Source organism: Motacilla alba, chromosome 4, assembly GCF_015832195.1.
Source record: "Motacilla alba alba isolate MOTALB_02 chromosome 4, Motacilla_alba_V1.0_pri, whole genome shotgun sequence".
NCBI lineage: Eukaryota > Metazoa > Chordata > Aves > Passeriformes > Motacillidae > Motacilla > Motacilla alba.
Window position 1 is genome coordinate 39,553,514 of NC_052019.1, and position 21,587 is coordinate 39,575,100.

Below are 21,587 nucleotides of genomic sequence, written 5' to 3' on the forward strand. Positions count from 1 at the left end.
TTACTAATCAGTGCTAAGTGTAATAGCTGGCATGGGCTGTTGACATAAAAAGGAAGATGCATCCATACACACAGAAATAAAAGGGAAATGATGAATGGAAATGATGAAGCTAACAGCTCAGCTTAAGACTGAAAGGTTCAGTTGGCTTTTTTGCAGACATGAAAAGAGCAAGTGATTTCTAAGCTGGATACATACATTTTTGAGTATGAAAAAAGCCAAACAAAAACCAAAACAGAAAAAAAACAAACAGAGAAAGTTCTTGTGCTGGGTGCAGGTGCCCAGGAAATGGCAGCAGGGGCCGCAGGTGTGGCTTCTCAGGGAAAAGGACAGGGGATGTCACGTGTTGTGTGCAGCCATTCCCAAGGCATTCCCAGTGGCTCAGACACACCCATGGCACCTCTGAAAGAACATTCAAAAAAGGGCAAAGAAAACAGGGAGAGAGAGAGCGAGAGAGAGAGATTGGAGAACAAAAAAGAGCAAGAAACAGCAGAGGTAAGTCCAAAGCTGGAGTCCAAAGCTGAAGGTACTCCTTGGTGAAGCAGATATCCAAAACATCTGCATTGGAGCAGGTTTATCTTGAAGGACTTGACCAATTGCTTGACCAGTCTGGTGACTTTTTATGATCCAGTGGTGGCAATGGTTGACAAGGCTGGACTAACAGATGTCACCTATCTCGACTTCTGCAAGGCCTTCAATATGGTTCGATGCAACATCCGGATGGATGGATGGATGGATGGATGGAAAGATGGATGGATTGATGGATGGAGCCAGAGGCTGGAGGTTGTGGTCAACAGCTCTATGTCATAGTGTCTAAGTGGAGGCCAGTGACAGGAGGTGTCCCTCAGGGGTCTGTCTTTGGCCTAGTGCTCTTCAACATCTCTGTCAGTGACACAGACAGTGGGATTGAGGGCACCCTCAGCAAGTTTGCTGATGACTCGAAACTGAGTGGTGCATTTGATACATCTGAAAGATGGAATGCCCCCCAGGGGGACCTGGACAAATCTGAGAGGTGGATCCGCAGGAACCTCATTGTTCATAAGCAAAAATTATGTTGTAGTTTAGTCCCTTAATATTAACAGTTTAGTTATGACTCAAATACAGAAAGAGAAGGTCAGGTTCAATATCCACAGAGTGAGGCACTAAAATTAATAGAGCTCAAATCTATGTGTATGTGGGATATTAATCTCTCTTTCCAGATAAAGTAAAATAGGGAGGAAGAAAGAATTAATAGTGCCTGGATTAAAAGAAGAAACAACAAAAGAATAGAGAGAATGACATTGAGTTAGATTTGTCCCCAGACCTTGTTTTCTTCAAAATTTATGTTACTTTTCACTGTTTTCATAGATTTGATCTGCCTCTCTTTATTTCTAGATTCTGTACTCCTATCATAATGTAAGATGTCCCCAGAAGCAGTATACTCCAAGTTTTACTACAGCTGTATTGTAAACTATAATGATATTTGCCTAACTCTGGGAATTCTTAATTTACTCAGTTATACAAGAACCACATCTGAGCATCTCAAGACTAATAATGTGTAAAGAGCTGTGCGTTTTCTGAAAATGACAAGGCAAATACTGACCTGGAAAGATAGATAGATAGTTAAAGTTTTGGGTTTTTTTCAGTAAAATGGATCAAAGATCAACATAACTGGAAGTCAACAGATATATAGGAAACCAGACTAAGCAGTAGTGGCAATGTGATTTTGTAAATCATAGAAAGTGCTCATACTTGGAAATTAAGCTTTTGTGCTATCCAGTTCTCAATGTGAATTAAGCTATTTGCTTTGAGGAGGGACAAACCCAGAACAATGTAATGTCCTAGTATTTTGTCAAATGGAAAAATGCAACAATGAGGAAAGGAATCCAGATCTAAATTGAAATTGATAGTTCAATTTATATTTTTTTTTACAATATTCCACTCCTCTACTGAAAGTGTACAAGATATATCTTTAAAGCTGTCAGCTATGGAGTGGCTAAAAATTTGTCTTGATAATGTCTAATGTGTTGTATACTCCAAGACATTTTAAAGAAATATTAAATACTGTTTGACTTTCAAATGATAATAATAGAAATTTTTATTTAAATAGTATATTTTAAAATGTTCTATGAAGTGTGTGTTAATAACATTACTGATAATATCCAGCTGATAATTTTAAAAGTCCTTAGTTCTCCCCAGCTCTTCTTATGGTACTTATGCCTACTTTTTGCAGAAGTACTGCATCTTGCTACTAATCCTTCTCTTACTGAAACTGATGGGAGGCAGGGATAATTAGCACCTATCTGAGTGAAATTATGAAAAATTATATGCCTCTGGAAATCTTACTTATATTGTAATAGAATTGTGCTGTGAGTCACTACAGAAGTGATATCACAGGGCATTTTGATGATATTTCAGTACACATATAGAAAGGTTTTTTTCCTTTGCTGTTATCTTGCGTCCTAAATTTAATATTTGCCTTTCCATTTTCCTCTTGTTTTTATCTAACCTACTATTCATTAGAGATAATAATTCCCATGTATGAAAAATAGCAGATGTATTTCCCAAATGCATTGCATATTACTTTTTTAGTGTTAATTCATTCACTATTTTAAGTCTTTGTAACCTAATTTATTTTATTGTTTTTCTGATACTTTATTCCAGCTTTGCCTTCAGGTTCTTTCCTATGCATGTGAGCAATCATACTTTTCTTATAAGATATTGGCCCTTTTTCTTACATTTATTGAAGATCTACTGGGATGGTTTCTCCACATGCAAAGTTTAACAGTAACTTTTCAAAATAGTGTAGTTCAACTTTTTCCTTTTGGTAAAAGCTCATTATATCTTTCTCTTTAGATGCTTCATGGAAAGCATCTAATATTTTCATTTTGAGGTTTTTGAAGTTATGTATAGGTTACCTTTTTCTCAAAACTTCTGATTTGTTTATCTTGTTAAAATTAATTTGCATATTAAAGATGACCCTTTTTTGGTGGCAGTTGGCATTTTCTTCTTGTTATCTTTGCCCTTCACCCACCAAGAAAACCCAAAAGACAGTAAATACCAGTAAAAACTAACGTTCTCTAAAGAACACAATAGCTTTCATTGTGTAGAGTTCTAATCAGAAACTGATGACAGAAAGGTTTTCAGATTCTCCAAAACATTAAGCACCTTTCCTAGAAAGGACTCCAGACATCTGACCTCTTCTTTTTCTTCCACCTTCTCATTCTGTGTTCCCCCTTTTATTATTCTCAAGAAAACTCTCAGGAGAACCTCATGAATTATTCCTTTCCACATTGTTTTCTCCCATGGGATAGTATGGACCTACATACAAGCTTCTCTTTATGCATTGTTGAATTGCTCTTAATACAGCACAGTTATGACTCTAATACAATGTTAGAAATATGAATGTCTGAGAAAAATATGTGTGTGCGCATGTGTGTTTGTACTTTTGACAGAATCCCAGGTGAACCATAAATGTCAGGGGAATATTCTTCAATCTTTTCCTCAAATCACATAAAACAACTCTTAAAAGTAATTTTTTTTTTTAAAGGAGTTAGGACATAAACTAGAGGACTTAAATTTGAGAGTGAAAATTAATAGTTTAAACTGAATAGTGTCCTGGTTCTGGCTAGACAGGTTAAATTTCTGCAGTAGCCAGGAGGGAGCATGTCTAGGACCCAGACAGTAGTCTTCCACTTCACATCATTTTTTGGGAATGGGGGAACAGCTCCCTTCCACATGGAGTAGCATGGCAGAGGGAGCAGTCAGGTGTTTTCTGTGGAGGAAGGTGAGCAATCATGTATGAATCGTTCACTTCTTTTCCTCTTGTATAATCTGTCATTAGTATTGTTGCTGTTACTCTTTGTTGTCTTATTTCACTGTTATTTCCCATAGATTGTTCTCACCTCAAGCCATGATCTTTCCCTCTTGCTCCTTCAATTCTCCTCGCCAGTCTTCTACATGGGGATAGGGTGTGATTGAACTCCACATGGTTTGGCAATTTTCAGTGGGAACATTACATCAAGGAATACCTTTCCTAAACCTTGACAAAAAGATATTCAAAGTTTGTGTACATTTCTTTTTTCTCAAATATCCTAAAAGAGGGAATGCCTGCTTGCAATCAATGCACTGACTTTCTGATTTGCTGCAGCAAGCTCTGCATGCTCTTGTTTTATTCCTGAGGAGGTTTTCCTCCTCCCTGAAATGTTGCTACGGGCCATCTTACTACACTTGCGTGAGGGAAAGCATAGTGGTCCTATGAAGGGAGCCCCAGAACCTACTTCCCTTCAGAAGTGATGCTTCTAACCTTGTCCTTTTTGGAAGACAGTAACTCATATGCCAACAATGAAGAAATACAGTTCCATAGGAAAAAAGCTAGCAGTCTTGTTCAGTACGAAATCTGGATCCTGATCAGTTTATTTTGAGCTTTAATTACTAAATGGCAGTGCAGCAATTTCAGCGTGTAATCTTCCGTGTGGTATTGTGTGTGTTACAACCCCAATATATATATGAAGTTGTATATGTATAACTTCATTGTATTTGAGGTTCATTTTAAAAGCTTAGTTGCAGGTTTTCCTTGTACATTATGTTTATGACGCCTCTTAAACACACTACATCTCTCAGGTATTTTCCACTCATTTTTCTGATGAGGTGGTTGGATTTGATTAGCAGTGACTCATCAAAGTCAGCATGTTTCTATTTTTATCTATATTGAATTGCCCTTTATCTGTTACACAGTTTTTCTTTTAAGTAGGATGCATTACCTTTTCTTTTGTATTTCATGACTTGAATACCAGTTTTGTTCTTTTCTACTCCACTTGTTATGATCCGATTGTTGAGAGATGCCTCTGCCTGAATTAAGGTACAAATGAGACCACATACCAAAATCACTAGTATGGATTTAATTTAACAGTAAATGTGAGGTACAGAGATAGAAAGAAATAGGAAAGAGTGGGGGGGAGTGAAGGAGAAAGAGATCAATAAGAAAATAATCACCACAGTGCAGATCTAGAGGCATCCCATTGGTCCTTCTTCACCTGGTTTTCTTGGTAGTGGGGGTCCCAGATTCTTCTGGAGGTGCCACTTCACTTTTATACAGGCCAATTTGTGGGTACCCATGGGTATTCACAGATGTTCCTGTAACTGAGGGTGGCATGTGTATAAGCAGCTGTTTCCTCTCCCACAGTTAGCCATAGTGGGAATTTTTGTCCAGATGCATTAACCAGGGTGTGTTAACCAAACTTGAGCTCCTCTAGGCCTGGAATAAGCACCTTCCTGTTGCAAATTCCCGTCTTCTGTGCTTAATCTCAAGCTCACGCTGCTGTGGCCTTGACAATGTTTGTGGCAGTTGAGGTCTTAAAGTCTCTTTTTAAGTCTCTCACATCTCCCTGTGGCTCAAACAGTGTCTTCCTGAGACCTTTTTTTCATTTCACAGTTTGCCCTTGGGGGTGATGTGTTTGTAGAAAAGTCAGAGAAAATATGAAAACAGCAGGAAAATGACACAAGCAATTGTACAGTGTACAATAGCTATCCCAGCAATTACAAATGTAACTCCAGTTGCAATCAACCCAATTTTCATTATACCCATTGCCCCCACCCCATGAGTAACAAGGATTAGAATGTGGACATCAGCAAGGAAGTTAGCCTTGGGTTTGGAGTGATTGGAAAAGCTCTGATATTTGACCACCAATTTCTTCAATTTTGGCTTGGGCTTCTTCAATTGATGATGCATTGTGAATGGTAGTGCAACAGTCCATTTCAGTAAGATTTAACATTCCATGTATTCCTTGTTCCTTTAATAATAACATATCTCATGCCAACTGATTTTTTAAAGCCATTTTTGACCCTAGTTGGTCCTGCAAGTTCAGCTGTAGGAGCAGATACTTGGCTCAATTACCTGGGGGCATGTACCTGCCATGTAACATTTCCCAATGCCCATTGGTGTTGTGTGATAACTATGGAAGGTGTAAAAAATATAGGAAGTCTCAAAGCTATATTTTTTCCCTACTGTGTAATAATCACATCTATTACTGATCAATTCCCATCTTTTTTCAGGAGAACTTGTTTTCTTCTACATCTTTCCTGATAATGAATAATGAAAGGTGGAATTTGGGTAAATGGATGGTAGTTCTATCCTGCACCTTAGACCAGCATGCTCAGTTAGGAACATCCTGAAGCTAATCCATGTGGTGCAGGGTAGCTGCATATCCAGGTGTCTATCAAGTACATTTGGGGCTTGAATTTAGGAGCAACTCCTACTCCTTTTTTTTTTCAGGCACCAGAATTTTTATCATACTTTTTTTTTTTTTTTTTCACTCTTGCCTATCTTTCTTGTATTTCAAAATTAGTGGAAAGCTGTTTTATATTTTGTGTTACAAGATAACTTCTAAAACTTCTTAAGCATCTTTTCTTCACTCCCATAATATCTTTCTTCCTTAAGCTTTTCTTTCAATTCAAATTCATTGTTTTCTCTGTTCTTTTCTGTATATCTGTATAAAGATGCAGATTATGTCTGCATTCAATATTGGTGTTACTAGCAAATTCATTTTGTGCTATTAATTTCTGATTAGTTCATTAAAAAATTGCAGTTCAATTTTTTTGTATGGTAATAGACATACTCTTCTCACTTCTTCTGCTTTATACATCCATCAACTGGGTGAAAAACAGCATCATTTCTGAATAATTTTATTACTAGTTACATATTTGTTCCTCCAACTTTTCCAGGTCATTTTGCAGTAGTTTTGCTATCCTTACTGCTTTTCACAGCTTTCAGAAGAATTATGCGAAAGGGTTTTATAGTACACAGAAAGAATACTAAGATTTTCAGGTTATTATTTTAGAAAAGAAGTCATGAAAGAGCAACCTGACTACGCTACAACTAGCAGTAAAGGTCACTCCTTCTAAAGAGCATGAGAAAGATGCTTTGTTAATAATGGCCTCTTGTGGCTCACAGTCCTGACTTTCCAATCATTGCTACAGTACATTAAATAAGAGGGCCATATCACCAGCAATATAAAGACTTTGATCCAGGAGTCTGTTTCATTGAACAGAGAAGCACAAAATACAAAAAAAACAAAAAACACAAAACCAAAAAAAACCAGAGAGAAAACCAGTCTGGCCCACCATCACAAGCAGCCCAGGAGGAAAAATTAGGATAGGTCGGATAGGTAGGATATAATTACCTATTGGGAACTTGGCTCAACTGTCATTTATATATTTTCAAAAATAATATATTTTTTTTAAATACTGCAGAAGTTTACAAGGCCAATTACTTAGTACTGACTCAGGAAGAAAATTTCTACCTACCTGACATATAATTGGTACTGCTACTTGCAAAAATGAACATGAAGCAAATTGTTTATCTATACTAAGTTTGATCAGTTTGTGAACTCTGACTAAATAACAAGAGAAGAGGATATATCTGCCATGATTTTCAAATGATGATATTTAAGATTTCTCTGAATCAAACTGGTCACTGATCTATCTACTCATAAACCTGACACCATGTATCCGTTTATATCTAAATTGATTTAGATCTACTTTAGCTCAGACTGATTTCTCTTTCACCTGTTAATTTTATCACCTTCATATGCATTCTTCCTTCCTTTCTTTTTCATTGTTGTACTGTACTTACATAACTATCTTCATAATCTAGAGCTTCCTTTTCAAAAGGATACATTCAGAACTTTTTCTGTTTGGGTATATACAAGAGCCTTTCTTTCCATGGCAGAGTGTTTTCTTTGATCTGTTCAAAAGGAGAGATAAAGGAAACTCAAGGTTTTTCTAATTTAGTATGATTTAAGAAACAGATCTATCAATGATGACCATCTGATTCTCCTTTCATGTACAGCTGGCTTAAAACTGCAACTAGAAATAGGGAAGTTGAAACAGTGCTCCTAAATAATATCTAATTTGGTTTGGTATAAGAAATTTTTCTTGAGTAAGGAAACTTTAGGTGAGTTTACAGAGGATCACTGAATGTGATTCTTTATTATACTTTTATGGGTAAAGAGAGATAGAAGTGCCTGGATTTTTTGACAGTTACTGAAAAGCACCTGCTAAATATGTTTCTAAATATGTTTTGGTTTTGCTGATGAACATTTTGCTTCTAGAACTTTCTAAGGAAAATACAGTAAAGTTTTCAAATTATAAGCATTTGCATATGGATACTTAATTGAAATCTTGAAGAGAAAAAAAAAATTACATAGAAAATAAATTTCAGAGTACCTTAATGAAATCACACAGTCTTATCACTCTCACCTGAAGTATGTTATCTTGTCTGGTTTAAAAGCAGATTTGTGTGCTTTAATTTTTTAAGGATTTTATTTCAAATAGTTCTGTTACTTAAGTGGGAGGAGGCTATGTCTTCCTTTCTAGAATATATGCTCCTTCTAGGCAAAAATCTGTCTTTACAGACCTGTTCATATTAATGAGAAATAAAATGGAATTGCCACAATCTAGCACAGTAAAATATCAATGCCATACACCTTTTGTCTACAAGATACTTAAAAGTTTGTGCAGAAATTTGGCAAATGCCATGAATTCTGTGAAGTTCCTGCTACTGTAACCTATAGTTAATGAAAGATGACTGAAATCCTGTTTTGCCTTCACATTTTTAACATGATATACATAGTTATAACATCAGAGGAGAAATTCATTCATGAAGAAGACTTTGAAGTTTAACCTGTGATTATTGAACAATTAACATGTCAAAAGGAAGGCAGGGAAGAAAAAGCTGCCTTTTCTCCTACCCCTCTCTATTAATAGAGACTTTATTTCTGACATGGATTCTATGATTAGTTGGCAACAGCTAATGATAGAGTTATAATTGGGGTAAAATATAATTGAAACCAAGGGTTAGCTAGAGAAAAAGAGCTTTTGTACATTTCAGTCTTCCAAAGTAAGACTGTGCTGTATATAAGGAAAATATATTATGGTTTTTCCATGATACAGTTTTATATGGTGACAGTAGCATAGAACCTTTTAATGAGTAGTGCTGGCTCATTTTTAAAAATAAAAGCAAAGAACAAGGGTGAAAAAAAGAAAATACAGTGTATATAGCTTCATATTTTGTAAAGGCCTTGCACTTCTAAAAAAAAATTTGGGCCCATTACAGAAAACAGAATTAGAAGGGCAAAAATTAATTACAGGATGCAAATAATGGTCCACTAAGAAGTAAAATTATTTTGGTACATCTTGTAGAAACTTGAAGTGTGTTAACAAAGAGTTAGCTATTGTTGCAGCAGAGGAAATGTGCTTATTGTGATTGGCAGACCAGTGGTAAAATTGAAGTAATGTCTCACAGAAGAGAGAACCTGTTAATTTAAAGAGAGCACAGGAATGTGATCATGACTCAGTGTGATCCTGTCATTTGCATATAAATTTTTGTATAAGCATATCATTTAACTGAAGTTTGTGGTCTTATTTTTAAACTGTGCAATTGAAAGAACTTGTGTTCAATTTTTTTTTAGAAATATTGTAATGTATGGGAAACACGTGTACCTCTATTAGGTACTTTGCTTTTAAATAACACACAGTTTACCAGCAATAGGATATAGTAAATGTTTTATGTATAACAAATATGAGCATTTAATATTAGCAATGTTTCTAAATATCAGCAATACCTATTTATTAATACTATCCATAAAATATTTATTATGACTATCTCTATTTATTATGACAATCCCTTTTGAAATGGGGAATTTCCAACCTCATTTTATGACTTGAACACAGACCACATGTAACAGAAAGAAGAAACAGAAATATCTTGTTGATAATAATGTATAGACACTAATGAGATTTTGCTAGTTCAGCATTATACTATTGCCTTTGTGTATGAACAACCATTATGATACCTCTAGGCTTATCATAACATCTTGGCTTCATATCAGTAAAAGAACAGAAGTCCTGCTTGGTACAGCTCTAGAAAAATATGTTTGTCAGTGCCACTAGATGCTGAAAAGTCTTAGTTTTTTTTACTGAAAACTTTTTGAACACCCTAATTTTTCTTGTTTTATACCAGGATGTTCTTCCACTGTCTTACAGTTAACCTGACCAGGAACCAGAACCAGACGATACAATGAGACTAAAAATATCACAGTTCATTTCAGTATAGACGGAAAACAAAACAAACAAAAATCCTGACTCCAAAGCAAAACCCAAATAATTTTCCCTGCATAAATAGTTCTGTGCTTACAGTAAGAGGTTGCTGCCTATGACCTTGAAGTGTCTTTTCTTTCATTGATATCAAGGAATCAATCTTGCCAGTTAAGATTTCTTGTGATAAAGAATTAGACTGATGGACATGGATTGTTGTATTAGTGGTTCGAGCAAAGACAGTGTGTGTGATGCTTAGATAACCAAGATTAGTATTAAATGTAAATTGTCCCAGCTTTCAGTATTTTATTAGTGTAAATTCATCATCTTCTATTTGTAGTACTCCAGTTTCAGGCTGAGTCCTTAGCTCAAGTGACTGGAATTTTCTGTTTATTTAAAAGGCTCTAAGAAGAATATTTCAGAATTATTGGGTGTGTCAATCTTGGTTAAACCCTTAAGTGAATCTGCTGCGCTGGCGTTCAAACTGCCAATATTTTGATTTTATAAGAAAACAGAAAAAGATGGCAAGGAATGGATGACATTCACTTTGTTGTATGTAATCAGTGAAAGTGTTGTATGTATAAGTGAAAGAAAAAAGTTTAGTGTAGAAATTACATCCTACATTCATCCCAGAATCTTTTTAAGCATCTTTGTGCCTATTTCTTCTATGACGTACTGGATAACAAACTGACGCAAGTGGGATTGTATCAATAATCCAAGTAATGTGTGACTGGCCCTGCTTTCTTTCTACTCTTGTCTTTAGATCATACATTAATGCTGTATTTAAAATTAGAGATCAACTTTATAAAAAGTGTGTGAGTTATAATGTGTTTGTTCCCCCCTAGTATAATAAGAATGGGCCAAAGTGAATCATTCTGATTTTTAAATCATTTTATGGTACAAGTTTCCTTTTTTTTCCCCTGCCACTTACCCCAGTATATCCTCTTCAGCTGCCATATAGTGGGGGATTCTCAAAAAGTCTCTATCTTTTTTTGTTTAGGTTGTTTTGTCTGCAAGATATTTAAAAGTTGTTTGAAAAGATGTTTTTGTTGTCTATTTATTGATTTATCACATGTACGTAAAGGAGTTTGTGACAACCCATAATTTATCCCACTGGGCTTTTGTGGATTATATAACCCTTGAAGACACTCTACCTACTTGTCTGTCTCACTGCTGGATAATTCATAAATACATGGGATGGACTAGATAATAATTGGATTAAAATTTGGGAAATACAGAAATTTAAGAGTTGTTTGTTTGTTTGTTGTAGATTCTCTTGGGTTTGTAAAGAAACATCTGGAGAAATTTGTTTCTATGAAATAAAGTGGGTTTTTTGTTTCAGGATGAGTGCAGTTCAGGAACCAGAAATATGAATTACTTTCAATGTAAGAAAAGGGGTTTGGGCTGATGCAACTGAAACTGAAATCTAGTGTTTTATGCAGTAGGAAAATCAAAAACTCCAATAAACTTTATAAATTTAAAACTCAGTAGTTTGTAGTATAAGTATTTGAAAGCAGATTAAATCTTAGCGCCCTGTAATTATATAATGTGATATTTTTAGAATCAGAAAAATTTAGGGAATATTCAGTGATTTCTTTGCACTCTTTCTACAAATAAAATGTCTTTAAAAAAGGAAAGTAGAAAGGGGGATGCGCTTGCTAAAAGCTCATCCCACAAATCTAACTCTGAACTGAATCACCTTACAGAGTAAATTACATCAGTACTTCTGCTTCTCTGGGCCTTTCTAACGCTTAGATACACTTTGAAATATGATCCAAGTAAACTGCATAGTGCAGAGCTAGTCTCTCTTTGCAGAACTAACTTGGAGCGTAGTAATAAATGCATCTACAATTTAAGCTGACTAAAAAAAAAAAAAGGAACAGTTGGGGGAATGATAATAAACTGTGCTAATTGGGTAATTATTATAAATTCATTTCATTGGTTGTGAGTCTAACTTGAAAAATACGTGAGGAATGAATGTCAAATAGATTTATCTGTTTAAATCTGATTATATAAGAATTTGGTTTGTTAAAAAGGAGTAAAAGTTGAATGGTGTATGGGTCATTTTGAAGATCTCTATGTAACATGAAGCAATAAAAAAGACAGCTGTATCAGAGCGTGCTGAATTTTCCATTTAAAATATACTGCATCTACTCAGTTGGAGATTTTGAATGTCTAAATAAATTAGCAGTCCTTATTGCCGATTCATCACAAGAGAACATAAAATTACGGAGTTTTTGGGGAAGAAAAAGGTTAGTGATGTTTTATGCCTAGCCTCAAGAGCTCTAGTACTTTGGCAAAGCTCTCACTTATGTCTAGTGTCTGCTATAAACAAGAAAAAAATTACAAACTCTCTTTACACATCTACATGTCAAATGAAGTCATTATTCTCACTGGTGATCTGGTACTGAGTTTTATGTCACTTTTCTGTGTCATCCCTCTTCAGGTTCTTAAGAGGTATGAACATTATTAGATTTCAAAATAGCAAAACCAATTTTTAATCAGCTGACTTTTTTTGGAAAGCACAAAGCAGTTGCATGTTTTGTGTAGAATAATGGATATTTTTATTAGCTGATACATGTATTAGCTGTTACTATGGCCTCATGAAGTGAAATTGCAGTCCTTACTGTATCCTAGAGAATAAAGGGAAAATCATACATATCTAATTAATTATTTAAACAGGTACAGTGTTATTGTATTCATTCATAGTCAGAGAAATAATCTTTTTCTCAGATTTGCTGAATACAGCCAAATCCTTCTCAATTCAACTACCGGCCTGGTCTCATGCATGACAAAGTCTTATTTTAGGAAGCAAGAATAGAGGGTGACCTCTGCACTGAGCATTTGTAATACAAGCTTAGGAAGGTATGCATGAAGACTTTCTCAGCATGGGAGATTTAGCTAGATGTTCTGAATTACTCACCAAATGTTCACCACTTTACTCAGTCATCAGTGGAGTAAGGCTAGTAAAGCTATTTTGGGGTAATGAGATACAGCCTTTGTAAAATTCAGTCAGTAGTTGCTTTTTTCTTTCTGTTCTCCCCAGTGTCAAGGAAAGAGGAGCCAATGAAATGCTTGGAATATCTAATTGTAGCTAGGAAGTTTGTTTTCATGGTCAGCAGAGAGAGGTGGGCGGCAGCTAAAAGAGTGAGCACTGACAGATCCACTAAATGATCCCATAAAAGGATTTTGCTACACTGAGCTTTTTCAAATGACTGTAAAAGAAGCTTAGGAAGATTAATTTCCTTTGACCAAAACTAGTCTGCATTAATAGTTAGGAATTGGTGTCTGGTGTTGTATTTTTGAGAACATAGTTTCTTTTAAGATTTTGTCACTTTCTACTGCATGTACTGTACTAGTGCTTATGTTAGACTGTGCACTTTCCTTCTTTAAATATCACACTTCAGCATGATTTGCAGTTTTCTGTCAGGCTGATTCTTCAACCAGTGGACTTACACTAGATTCATGATTTCTTCTTGTTGCAGCTGTAAAATATGAGACTGAGAGAAGGTATGCAGAATTTGTGCTTATGAAATGTAAGGTTTATTTTCCCTCTAAATCTAGAAGGAAAATTTTAAAAAAAACCTTGGCTTTCAGCCAAATGCAATTTTTTTCAGTGTTCTTTGTGGAATATAATTTCTTTGTGACAGTCAGTAGTAAAATGCAGAGTTGCATTGCTTTGCCAATGTGAACAGAGAAACTGATTACTTGGAAAATAGGAGTTGTAACATTGACATTAGCACAAAAAGCCCGAGCTGAGTTTGTCTGGCAAATGAACCATACATAAATAATTATTTTTAAAAATGTTTTCAGTTAACCTTCAAAAGGACATCTACTCTCTGTGTCCTTGTAATAAAGGAAGTTAGAGATACTGAAAAATACGTAAAATATGAGCAAGAACATGATATTAGTATTACTGGTACTTCCATGAGTTGACTGAAATAAAATGCAGAAAGCTTGGGAGGATGTAGGGGAAATAAAAGGGAATATGTATACTGGTTGTGTTTTACAAGCAAACAACTGTTGTTCTGAAAATACCTGGTTTCAGTTATTGATACAGCCTTCCCCTAGCAAACCAATATAAAATTTTAATCCTTAGCTTCAGATTTTCTACCTGATCAGCTCAGAGACAGATGATGTGGGGTATTTTGCCTTTCCCCATTAAAAAAAAAATCAAGATTTTCCCTTAAAAATAAGGGAAATGCCCCCACCCAGCGTGTGTTATCATTATAATTTAACTACTATTGATAACTATCAATAAAAAAGTGCCCAAACAATATATTTTTTCTTTTGCTGTGGATTTGTTAAGAACTGCAAATAAAAATAAAGATAATATGAAAAAGTATGAATTCATAATATTTGGTGTTCACTAATTCAATTTATTAAGAACACAATAAACTATTTTTTTCTGTTTGAGGATAATGTAAGTAAGAATTCACATCTTCAGTTCACATAGCCTATGTACTTTTCTTTATTTTTTTAAAAAAAATATTTATGCAAAGCAAAAAACCTCAAAAAGCTGTTTAGGAAAGCAATGTATAGGCAAAAAAATGCTGGAAAAAAAAAAGAGAAAACAAATGGCACAAACCAAAGCAAAAATACTCCTGGCTTCTATGATGATGAAGAAATTCAAGCAGTCTGTTTCATTATATGTTCTCCTGTGGGGAGAAAGCTAGGAACAGTCTTCCTAGAGCTCTTAATGAAGAAATGCTGGAAAATGGTCATAAATTCTCTCATATGCAAAGTGTTAACATATGAAAGCTGGTTATAAACCCCAAGGAAATAATTGCTGATTAAAACAAAAAATCACCTCTAGTTTTAGTTTTATAAACAGTAAGAGAGCAGAGCAAAGATTCACTATCAAATTGAAGTCTTTCTTTATTAGTTTGCTCATTATTTGTAGCATATATCATGATTTGTAAAATGTCACATTCTTCAGGAGAACAGAATTGCAGTGGAATCATTGTTAAGGTAATTGTTCAATTCTATCTTTTCATATATGACAAAAATAATTAGAGTTTCTCAATGTAATTTTAGAAGTGCCTTGCCATTTCTGTGTGAACAGTAGGAGAATAAAAATTGAGCTTGTAGCAATTTTATTTTTTTTTACTGTAATCAAATATATTTTCCAAAATGTAAAAACCACAACTTTTCTGTATTTGTTGCTGTTGATTTTTGAAGGCTGTGTTTCAAAGATGTTTGTGTGTCAGTATAGATACAGGGTTTTTTAAATTACTCAGCTTGTTAGTCAATAAAACACTAAATACTTGTCAACATGCAGTGTCAAGTAGCTCTGTTTGTACTTCACCATCCCTTTTCAAACGCTGCTTACAACATTAAGTTCGCTTTGTATTGAGTGGTTTGCTTTAATTAACAAAACAAACATTGAACTCAGTATAACAATAAGCTGGGGACTTTTATTTTCTAGTTGTAAAAAAAGCCAAACCAAACAACCAGTCAACAATCACCACTACCAACAAAACATACTGTCCATAAAATTCTAACTCTCTGAGAGTCATCATGTGTGAATTCTATTGAAATACTAATTTAAAATAACCACAGGAGTGTTTCATCCATGGTTTCTATGAAAAAGAAGGGAAAAACCATTCACAGGCACACATTTACTTGGCAAATAGCGATGGTACCTAAAGATATCATGTGCCACAATGAATCAGTTAAAGAGCTGAAGCAGGTAGGTATGCTTCAAAGTAATATCTAATAATTTAGCATAAGGAATGTTAAATTAAACTAGTCTCTAGACTGCATTGTAGCAGCTTAATTTTTATACACTCCATCCTATTTTGTTCACAAATATCTTTGGCAGAGATTAGGCAAAAAATTCCAAATGCTGATAACAAAACCTGTTTTCCAGATAAAATGTAACTACCTGTAGTGTGGCTCTTTTGAATAACTGTCTTTTCATCTTTCACTAATAATGCTGTTGAAGAAGAACGCTTTGAAAACGTGTGTTCAGCTAGTAAGGGGGAAAAAGTAAATTAATCTTCTGCTTCATATATTTTAGAACAAGATAAAGATCAAAATATCCAATGAGAAGTTTTTTTAAAATTAGTTGGGTGGGTTATTCTGAAGGGGAATTGTGTTGGTTCGCATCATCAGTTAAAAATGAAGTCTTAAAGAGGGTGCCTTTTTTGATCTTTGCAGTGGTAACATGTAATGGTATATTGAAGATTTGGTAGAAATATTTTCTGTATAGTCAAAGTGCTAATATAGAAACCTATAGTTATCTTGAGGAAGTCAAGTTATTGATAGTATTACCAGGTAGATTTATTTTTTAGGCATGTTGTTTTGTTCCCCAAGGAACAACTAGCAGAAACATTGGAGCACAGAGTTGAACAATGTGAGATTTAGCTGCCCACACGTCTTTGGATGAAGAAATTCAGAGAGACACATGTTTTTTGAATAATATTTTGAGTGTATTTACAGAAAGAAAACTGAGAAATTAAAAGGAATTTCATAGAGATTTCAGTTCTGTTGTTTTCTCTGAGTAAGAATAAAAACTGGAAAGTGAGAACTGAAAAAAATAAATCCCAATAAGTTGCAAAAGTTGTAGGTGAGATCATGGAAGGATGCAAGAATAGTCGTAATGAACCAGAGGTTAATGTAGTCCAGTATTTCTCATTTTTAAGATCCAAAGGACAGAATGTAGGAATAAGGCAGCACACAGTAATATTTTCTATCAAAGTTCTTTTACTGTGCAATTTACAGTGACTGAGGTATTGTAGCTGAAGTTTTGGATTTTGCTAGCTTTTGATAAAATCTTCCTGGATTTGAGGACTTTATAGAGAAGGTTACAAAGTTTGTGAAGAAAAAAAATAAGGAAGAACAGGTTGGGGATCTGAAGGCGAGGACAGCCTTGGCTACAGTGACTGTGAGATGGATGAGTCAAGGTGCCTAAGAGGGGACAGCAGTGCAAAAGGCAGTACAACCAAGGACTTCAGGAAAGGAGACTTCAGCCTGTTCAAGGATGTGCTTGGAAGAATTCCATAGGAGATCATGCTGAAAATAAAAGAGGTCTAAGAGAGATGGTTGATTTTCAAGGATGACCTCCTCTATGCTCAAGAACAGGCTTTCACAATGAACAGTAAATCAAAAGCAGCAAGTCTGTATTAATGAACAAGGAGCTCTTGACATAAATAAAAAGAAAAAGGTGTAAGGAATGACAGGTGACCCAGGAAGAACCTGGAGACTCTATTTGAATGTGCAGATAAGAAAAGATGAAGCCATCCCAGAATTGGATCTGGTCCAGATATTTGAAGGTCTACAGAGTTTCAGAACTATATCAGCAGCAAAAGAAAGGGGAAAATATGGCTCTTTTGCTGAGCTGTCATGGGAGCCAGTGCCAAAAGTAGATGATAATGTACTAAAACCCTTTTTTGCCTCGGTCTTGGTCATGAACATTTGCTTTCAGGAATCCCAGATCCCTGAAATCAGTTTACAGCAGTAGTGCTTCTGTAATGTATCAGTGAATCTAATGAGAAAAACTGAAGAAAAATGAGGATTTTTTTTTTTTTGTCATGTCTGCTCATTACAGAGGATGGCAACACTTCCACAGGATGTCATTTAACTTGTTAACTTTTGCATAGATTTAGTTTTTCTCTCTGATCAGATGCAATTCTCAACAGCTTTTCTTCTGCAAATAACTGTCATAGCTAAGTAAACATATTGCTTCTGCTGAGTTTATCTAGTTGTAAAAATAAAAGTTGTATTTTCTTTTACACTCACAATATATGTAGCCAGATTAAACAACTCCACCATTCACAAGTATAATATTTGAATTTCAGATTACTGTCAGATATGCTGGTTTAATATTTCTGATGTGTGATGTCTGATATTTGCATCACAGCTTTGTTGCTGAGATGATGAGCGTAATTAATGTAGAGATGTGGGTTTAATTATGATAACCTTGTTTTTAATCTTTCCTGGTAGGATTTTGGAGATGATGGGTCCTTGTACATCACTAAGGTTACCACAACTCATATGGGAAATTACACCTGCTATGCTGATGGGTATGATAAGCTCTATCAAACTCACATTCTCCAAGTGACTGGTAAGGAAAAATGTTCTAATTATCAAGTCATAAGAAGCCCGAATTTTGTTATGCAGATCTGTTGTTTATTTTCTTCTTTTTTTTTTTTTGTATTTTTGTATTGTGTTACATCTTAATAGAAAAAGGTATATAATTTTTTCTTCATTGATTGCCTTCAAATAACCTTAAAATAACGAAACACAATAATTTTAATTTATTGCTTCCATAGAATAATAACTAATAAAAGGTGTAAAGATAGTCCAGAGGACTTGCTTTGCACCTGTGATGTTATGCAGAACAGTAAGTGGTTTATATACACATATACACACAGATAAATTAGTATTAATTTAGTAACCTGGAGAACACACTGAGAAAAATAAATGTGTAAGTTTCTTGTGTGAAGAATGTTTTGTTGAATATAAGATTATTAGAATGCACCTCCCTGAAGGTTTTGTAATTGATGTAGGCTTCTAAATTCACTTTTATGTTATTGAAATCTACCCATGATTTTAGTAGATTAGCTTGAGGCACCCGAGTTTGAAAACTTGCTCTTTTCATTTTCTTACATCTGTTCAAGTTCCAGGTGACACTTCGTTGAATTCTGTACGTGGACAAAATTTAACTGCTTTGTTACTGGGGCCCTGAAGACAGGCCTTTACATTCTCTCAAGCTGGTGTACCCTCTCCTTTTTCTTATATGCAATTTATTTCTTAAAGTATTTTAAGGAATTCTTTTCCACTGCTTAAAGATCTGCTTTACCATCATTGAGGTTTAATGTCTTTTTTTTTTTCTTAGAGTGCTTTCATGTTATTTCAATTAATAATTATCTTTGATTCTTAAGACTCCCTTTCTACTGTAAACTACTAGTGTTTGTCATTCCATGTTGTTGTTTAATCCCATCCAGAACCATGTTTGACCTCAATCTTCTCCAAATTTGCTTTGCATTAAGAGGGTCTATTTCTCTTCTGAGGCATACTCTAGCCCTAGTTTCCTGGCCACTGCTGTTACCATTGTTCTTTGTTTTGTTACCTATTAATCAGTTACATGAACCCTTATTCAGCTGACTTTTTTTAACATCCAAAAATGCTGAAATATTTTCTTTTATTCTTATCTTTCATGTATATATGTATGAAATACACCTTCCAAGATTATTTTGGCTTTTAATATGATTTTTCTTCTTTTAATGGCCTTTCCCCCCTTTTCTGTTCTTAATATCTTCACATTTTAAATTAATTTGACGCTTAGTGCTTGTTTGCAGTTTCAGAAACATTTTGTCTCTGCTGTTACGTTTCTTCAGGAAGCTGGCTTGTAATATTTCTCTATCCATATATTTCAACTTTTTTTCCCCAGTTTCTTCCCCTCCTGAACCACAACATATTGTACATAGAGTGTTGTCCCCGAGCTAATGAGGACGTGTCATCAACATATTTTCCTCCAAAGTTTTCCTCTGGGATTATTTTCTGTCTTTTAAAAAGCCAGGTAGCAACTACTGGCTAAACTAGTGAGAAGACTGAAGCGCAGTTTATTGCTATTTTAGATCCTGAAGACATAGCAGAGTTATTGGCAAGCTGAACACATTAGTGGGTTCTTGACCAACATTCTCCTCTGTTTTATGGGATTTGGTTCACCCTAAATTATTAACAAAATTATATTCTTAAAAACACATTCCTGACCAATCCCAATGTGTAAACAATCCCCCAGAGGAGCACAGCAAGAGTTAAAATACTAGAATTCGCGTTTGGCTCAGTTCAGTCCATAATGAGGCAAAACTCCGCTCAAGTTGAAGGTTTTCTGCAAGACTAGAAAATCAAGAAACATAATTTGAGAGAGATGAAAGAGGACAAATGTAGGTTTTTCTGGTGATAATGTGTCTGTCAGGAAATTGGTTTTTCATCTGGAAACCCCTGTAAACCTCAGATAGCTGCTATTCCAAAAGCTGGCACTGGAGTGGTACCTTCCTAAATGATTTTGGATGTTGATCTTTTGGGGAGTGAGAAACAGGAAAAGGAGACCTTTTGAGCAATAGGATTATTTGCTGTGCATGTTGTGGATAAATTGAGTTAAATCCACTGAGATTAAAGGTCAAATGAACAGCTCTTCCACAGTTTAGATCTGTACTTCTAAGGAATAAGCTTCTTAAGCACAGGCATGATGGTCAGTACTTGTAGCTGTGATAATGACTAATTAATATAATGATACTTGTATTAACTGGAGAGTCAGTCAAAAGGTTAATGGGATAATGAGACTACGTTGATCACAAAGATTTAATGTAAAGGTTCAATGAAAACAATGTAATTAGATTTTAAGTTCTTTCTTGGTTTCCATTTTTGTACAGCTATATATTTTTAGGAAAAAATAATATATTTTAGGCCAGTATGCAATTATTATAGATATAAATCTGATTTATTTTTAAGATTAAACTCTAAGACATTTTTAGTTTTGAATTATCTGGCACAGTAGTAAAGAATAATGAGCTTCCTTTGGAGTCTTAAAAATACTTTAATGAACACTGTAAAAGACTTGTGTTATGGTGAAATAATCAGTCTACTCTTATACAAATAAGCAACCCTATAAATTGATATTTTAAGCCTTTTCATATAAACTAAAAAAAAAAAAAATCACCAAAATAAAAACTTGTGATCAGGAAGAAGTAACTCTTTCATGACACAGTCTTCATTATTAGTATTTACATAATACCTAAACTTTCCACGTGTACAATTTTGAGATTGTATGACTCTGAGACTATATGACTAAATGAATTTGAGTCTTTCAGTTTGATCTTTATTTTTCTTCTATGTCAGTGATACTTAAATAAGATCAACAATTCTGATACCTTAAGCTACAGAAAGCAGAGCCCAGTCCCTCAGCCAGATGTAAGCAGGGAATGTGTACTGTCTGAAGAATCGTTTGCCAGCTTTGTTTTTCCAAAGTATCTAAGTTTAAGCAAGAATTATTATATATATATATATAGGAGTTGATATAGTTCACTATAGCTATCCGCTGTTTCTTTTTTAAACGCGTGCATTCTCCTGGATTCAGGACAGCTGGAATAGACTATTTTCTCACTTCCTTTTCCCATGAGACCGAGCTGAAATAATGCTCAAGAGGTTTTATAGCAAGTGCTAGAGCTATTGAATGGTTACATATCCACCATATTTGGAACCAGAAGTCTCACATTGCTTTTTTGAATTGAAAGATAAGGGATATGGAATTCACTCAATTTTGTGTTATACTTTACTCTGCCAAATACAAATGTGTGGTGTCTCCCTTCCCTTTTTAATATATGTAATGAACTCTCCCTTGTAAAGTGAGCTTTTTTAGCTTAAGATGCTAAAACATATCTCTTTGAAAGTCAGTGGGAACAGTCACATTGATTATGTACTTAAAATTTTATTTCTGGTGATATTTATTTATTTATTAGTTTTTGGTCGGCTACACCAAAAAACCAAATAAAGACCACAAAAACAAA

The 21,587-nt window shown here is 34.6% G+C and overlaps 1 protein-coding gene across 6 annotated transcripts in view; it reads left to right on the plus strand.

Moving 5' to 3' along the window:
• FSTL5 (follistatin like 5) overlaps positions 1 to 21,587 on the plus strand; it is a 271,571-nt gene that overhangs the window by 184,821 nt on the left and 65,163 nt on the right. For all 6 annotated transcript variants that reach the window (XM_038136446.1, XM_038136448.1, XM_038136445.1 and 3 more), the window contains one exon: positions 18,019 to 18,139. In XM_038136446.1, the coding sequence (XP_037992374.1) occupies positions 18,019 to 18,139 (121 nt within the window). The remainder of the gene's footprint in view (positions 1 to 18,018; positions 18,140 to 21,587) is intronic.